The 5875-nt window shown below is 37.8% G+C and overlaps 1 protein-coding gene across 1 annotated transcript in view; it reads left to right on the plus strand.

Moving 5' to 3' along the window:
* SMARCC1 (SWI/SNF related, matrix associated, actin dependent regulator of chromatin subfamily c member 1) overlaps window positions 1-5875 on the plus strand; it is a 207675-nt gene that overhangs the window by 92086 nt on the left and 109714 nt on the right. The window contains exons 12-13 of the mRNA XM_017530009.2: window positions 1137-1196; window positions 4800-4837. Coding sequence (XP_017385498.1) covers window positions 1137-1196; window positions 4800-4837 — 98 coding nt within the window. The remainder of the gene's footprint in view (window positions 1-1136; window positions 1197-4799; window positions 4838-5875) is intronic.

A 5875-nucleotide genomic window follows, 5' to 3' on the forward strand; every position in this document is an offset into this window, starting at 1 on the left:
TATTTTTAGTAGAGACGGGGTTTCACCATATTGGCAAGGCTCGTTTTGAATTCCTGACCCCAAGTGATTCACTTGCGTCAGCCCACTGAAGTACTGGGATTACAGGCATGAGCCACCTCCCCTGTCCTTGGCTGTGTTTTTAAAATTTTTAAATGTGTACATTTAATTGCATTGTTTTATTTTTAGAATTTATCTAAAATAATGAAATGCACCCCCAAAGATAATTATAAAAGAATGTTAGTTTTTGAACAGTGAAATATTTAAAGTAAACATGCTTTCTATCAGTGGAGGGCTAGTTAACTTAAAATACACAGTGAACCTGTAAAAATGAAAGAAATGTAGTACAATTCTTACGTGGAAAGGTCAGTGCTAAGAAGAACTAAGCACACTATTGATAACATTTACATAGAGTTAAAAAAAAAAAACCATCAGGATATATTTTGACATCCATATGGATATATAAAAGGCATCTACTTGGCTTGACGTGGTGGCTCATGTCTGTGATCATGGCATTTTGGGAGGCTGAGGCCAGTGGATTGCATGAGCTCAAGAGTTCAAGACCAGCCTGAGCAACATGGCGAAACCATGTTTCTACAAAAAATATAAAAATTAGCTAGATATGGTGGCATTCGTCCATAGTCCCGGCTACTTGGGAGCCTGAGGTCAAAGGGTTGCTTGAGCCTGGGAGATCAAGGCTGCAGTGAACTATGATCATACTACTGTACTCAAGCCTGGGCGACAGAGTGAGTCCCTGTCTCAAACTAAAAATGTATCAGTTCTTCCTTAGGTTTTAAAATTAATGAATGGAATAGAAGTGTAAATCAAAAGAAATGCATCATAAACTTCAATAAGTTTTTGTGGAAGGCATTGAAAGATTATTTTCATGTTTTGTTGATTTGTTTTATTGTTTACTTTTATGAAAATACATGGTGATTGGGTCATTAATTATAGAATATAATTAAATATTTCTGTTAAATACTTCATAGCCGGGCTTGTGATTTTTACCTGAAAGTGTGTATTGAAAGTTGTTGCAATTGTAGTGAAATGCATGTCATTTAATCATGTTCTATTCTGTTTTCTTTCTAAAAAGAAGGAGAACTTTCTCACATATTTCCTCTTTTTTTTCCTTTTTCTAGTGAACCTAAAGAAAGATAGTGAAAATACACCTGTTAAAGGAGGAACTGTAGCAGATCTAGGTAAGCACCCCCAAAAAAATCTATGCACAGGTCTGTGCTTTGTCTCTTGAATATTTCATCTCCTTTGATAGTCTATTTTTTCCTTACTTTTATCTTTTTTTTTAAAAGACAAGGTCTTATTTTATTAGTCAGGCTGGAGTGCAGTGGTGTAATCATAGCTCATCGCAGTGTCAAACTTCTAGACTCAAGCGATTTTTCCACATTAGTTTTTCAAATAGTTGGGACTATAGGCGCACCCCACCATGCCCAGCTTGATACTCCTTTCTTAAGTGAGACTTGTGCTTAACCACTATAGGATATTAACGGTGGCTTACTTTTAGCACTATTGTTTTTTTTTAATTTTTATTTTTTTGTTACTTTTAGTACTATTATGACTTCGTTTGCTACTGTGACAGGAAAGTTAATTTCCTATGATCCATTGTTGCCATTCTTAGTGATCACCCCCTCTTGGGAGCATAGTATTTTTCTACAACCTAACAAAGGTGGTAATAGTATACTTGAATAAGTGTTTTAACAAAATAATTCTAATTAAAGTACTTGTTTCAGTGTCGCTGAAATAATTGTTTTTGTAACATATGCAAATTGATATTGTATCGTTAGTACAAAAATTTGTGGAGTGTTAATACCTTGTAAGCCAAATTAAAGTTTCTAGGCAGTGTAAAATGAGAATCACATCATTCTTTCATAGTATTTCCAGGTCTTACATTTTCGCAAGTAAGGTATAATTCTTGAGTGTTTTTGGAGGAGAGTAGAAAAGAGTATAATCACTTGTTCCTTTTTTTTAAAAAAAAAAATAGGGGTAGTTTTAAACATCTTTGTTTTGGAGAGTTGTGGATGAGACAATAATCTTTATTTTTTTAATTTACTTGTAAAGGAGAACTTAATGTTTTCAAGTATATACTAACTTTTTGAGTTTACAGAATTTTAAACTCGAAGGGATTTTCAAGATCTCTTGTTTTAGAAAATGAGACCTCAATTCTGTCTTCTAATTAAGAGAATTCTGTATTTGAATAAATTGCAGTCATTATTATTATTATTATTATTATTATTATTTTTGAGACAGAGTCCCAGTCTGTTACCCAGGCTGGAGTGCAGTGACATGATCTCCGCTCACTGCAACCTCCGCCTCCCAGGTTCAAGCAATTCTTCTGTCTCAACCTCCTGAGTAGCTGGGACTACAGGCACATACCGCTATGCCCAGCTAAGTTTTGTATTATTAGTAGAGACAGCGTTTCACCATGTTGGCCAGGCTGGTCTCAAACTCCTGACTTGAGGTATTCCAACCTGCTTCATCCTCCCAGTGCTGGGATGACAGGCGTGAGCTACTGTGCCTGGCAATTGTCGTTATTATTGATGGCAGATATGAGTTGAATTTATTGGACAGTGATCCATCAACTGTAAATTGTTCTCAGAACTTTTTTTTTTTTTTTTTTTAAATTAGATGAGGTTTTACTCATCACCCAGGTTGGAGTGCAATGGCACGATCTCAGCTCACAGCCATTTCCACCTCCTGGGTTCAAGTGATTCTCCTGCATCAGCCTCCCGAGTAGCTGGGATTACAGGCACCTGCCACTACACCCAGCTAATTTTTGTGTTTTTAGTAGAGACGGGGTTTCACTATGTTGGCCAGGCTGGTCTCAAACTCTTGACCTCAGGTGATCTGCCCACCTTGGCCTTCCTAAGTGCTGGGATTACAGGCGTTAGCCACCGTGCCCGGCCAGACCTGTTGTTTTAACTACTGCTGTGTATTCTGCCTTATATGCTTCCTAGTCAAATGTAGCCCATTCTTTCATTCTTCAGGTCTCTGAAGGATTCAGGTGCTTGATGTGGAGCATGTTTTCTCACATATGAAAGGAGGAAGAGAACATGTATTGAATATTACCATTTAGGGATCAGCTACTTTAGTATTATCAAAGGTATCTTTCCACTGAGTACCAAGACTACCTTGGGGAATGAAATTTGTCAGATGAAAAATACGTATTTGAGTAAAGGGAGAGATGTTAAGTCAAACTAACACTTTCTACTAAGAGTGTGTTTATCCTGTGGTTTACCATTGTCCAATGGCCAAAGTGTTTGTTTTTGGCAGCCTTACCTACATTTCTTTCTGTAAGTTACTTCCTAGATAAATATAGTCACTATGCAGAGCTGCAAAACTCCCACTGGTAATTAGTACCATATTTTTTTACACGCAGAATCCCCAATTCCTTGTTAGCAAGTATTTGTAACTAACTCACACGTTAAGCAACAGTGTTCATCTCTGGGTGGCATGAGTACTTGCCAGGTCTTATTCTACATGTGTTTGCACTTCACTATTAAACTGTTAGTTTCATTTTATTGATGAGGAAATGGAGATTTAAAGAGGTAACCTCTTTCCAAATATTTCACTGTTAAGTGGCAAAGCCCTGATTTGGGTCCTGATCTGTCTTAACTTACCTGCCAATGCCTTGTATCACTGTACTTGCTGTTGTGGTTTGCCTATTGTACTTAGCCTTTATTCGTGTTCCCAGTGGCTTTCTGTTTTGTGAAGTCACCAAGCCAATCCAACTGGAGGCCCTTTGATTTGGTCTCTTCCATTTTATGGAATACTTACCTTGTCTTTCTCATTTCTTACATTTCAGCTAAAAGGCCACCTTTTCAGAGACACCTCTTTACTTGCTCTGAAGTGTCCACTTACCCAATTCCTCTCTAACATATTTATGTTTATCCTTTGTATAGCATTTTTCAAAATCGGATAAATTTTTGTTTATTTTTGCTATATCCCATACCAGCCACCGAAAGTGTTGTTATTACAGGTGTGAGTGACCACACCTGACCACCCTCCCCCCCTTTTTTTAAAATAAGAGACAACATCTTGCTGTGTTGCCCAGATTGGACTTGGACTTCTGGCCTTGAGTGATTCTTCCACTTCAGCCTCCGGAGTGTCTGGGACTGTAGGTGTGCACTGCAGAACCCAGTATCCCATGTTCTTTTTGAACTTCACCATGCCTTACCTAGTGCCAACAGTCACAGTAATGATAAAAAGCTTCAATGTTACAGACATATGATAATGTAATTTCTTGTTCTTTACCTCTTACCTATTCTACACTGGCAGTTATGCTTTTCACTGTGGAAATCAACTGTCTGCTTTATAAATTTTACCTGGACTTTCTCTCATGTTGAGCCCTCTATCCTCAGAAGGCATTAATAGTCTAAGATTAGGAAGGGATTGGTTATCACCTGTTTTTTTTACTCATCATTCTTTATTCACTTCTTCTGGAACCCAAAATGTTGTTATTTTAGCACAGCTCCGGAGACAAGAATCATGATCAAGTCCTGTATCTGTTACTAAGTAAGATCATGACTATGATATTAGCTCAAGTAGTAATTAATTATAAATTCCCCACTGTTTGAAATTTTTAATGATCTTTGCTTTGAATTTCTAATCACCTGTTTACTTTTGTGTAAAATTCTATTTTAGTGAATTATTCAGAGTGATTTTTCTTTAATAATGCTCTTATTGCATTCCTTTTCTCTGTGCAGCATCAGTTCTTAAACCATAAATTCCAAATAACCCAAAGAACATTTACCTGTTTTTAAAATAAATTTTATGTTTTGGTTTTGCAGATGAGCAGGAGGAAGAAACAGTCACAGCAGGAGGAAAGGTAACAATTCAGTTAAGCCTGGTGTGAGAAGGCTTTTCTAAGTGTCCTGTGTATTGAGCAGTAGAAACACTGAATTGGGCATAGCTTCAGAAATTTTCTATTTTGAAGCCCTTCTGGTTTTTTATTTTTATTTTTTTTAGTTTTCCCCTCAAGGAAAACAAATACAACATAAGAACCATTTCTGGAAGATTTTTTCTTTTGTTGGTTTTTTGTTTTGAGACAGACTTTTGATCATGGCTCACTGTAGCCTTGACCTCCTGGGCTCAGGTGATCCTCCCAGTTCAACCTCCCAAGTAGCTGAGACTACTTGTGTTTACCACTATACGCAGCTAATTTTTTTAGTTTTTATAGAGATGGAGTTTTTCCATGTTGCCCAGGCTGGTTGCGAACTTCTGGGCTCAAGTGATCTGCCTGCCTCGGCCTCCCAAAGTGATGGGATTACAGGTGTCAACCACTGCGCTTGGCAAAATATTTGCCTTTATTGGACCCCAAGATTTTACTTAGAGGGAATTTTCATTTTCTCTGCTAGTGTCCCTTACGTGCTATAATTTCTAGTTTCATACTCTCCTGGTTGCAAGGTAATGTTCAGAACCGACCACAGTGTTTCAGATGTTATCTGACAGTGCAGATGAGCAGGGGCCATGTGTTGTCTTAATTCTTTTCATTACCATTTCTATTGGTTCAGCCTTAACAGCCAGTGTAGATTTTGAATTATACTTTGACCTCTCTTGAGCCTTATTGAGAGCTACTTCCTGCTTTATCAATTCTGCTATAGAGGTACCTCAGTCATTGTGCTGTTGGAACGTTAGATTTAAGGCAGGATTTAATTTTTTTTTTACTTTTATCCAACATGGTTGGGAACCATGTTGTGTTTTTTTTTTTTGAGACGGAGTTTCGCTCTTGTTACCGAGGCTGGAGTGCAATGGCGCGATCTTGGCTCACCACAACCTCCGTCTCCTGGGTTCAGGCAATTCTCCTGCCTCAGCCTCCTGAGTAACTGGGATTACAGGCACGCGCCACCATGCCCAGCTAATTTTT

Source organism: Cebus imitator, unplaced genomic scaffold (genome assembly GCF_001604975.1).
Source record: "Cebus imitator isolate Cc_AM_T3 unplaced genomic scaffold, Cebus_imitator-1.0 Scaffold0, whole genome shotgun sequence".
Lineage (NCBI taxonomy): Eukaryota > Metazoa > Chordata > Mammalia > Primates > Cebidae > Cebus > Cebus imitator.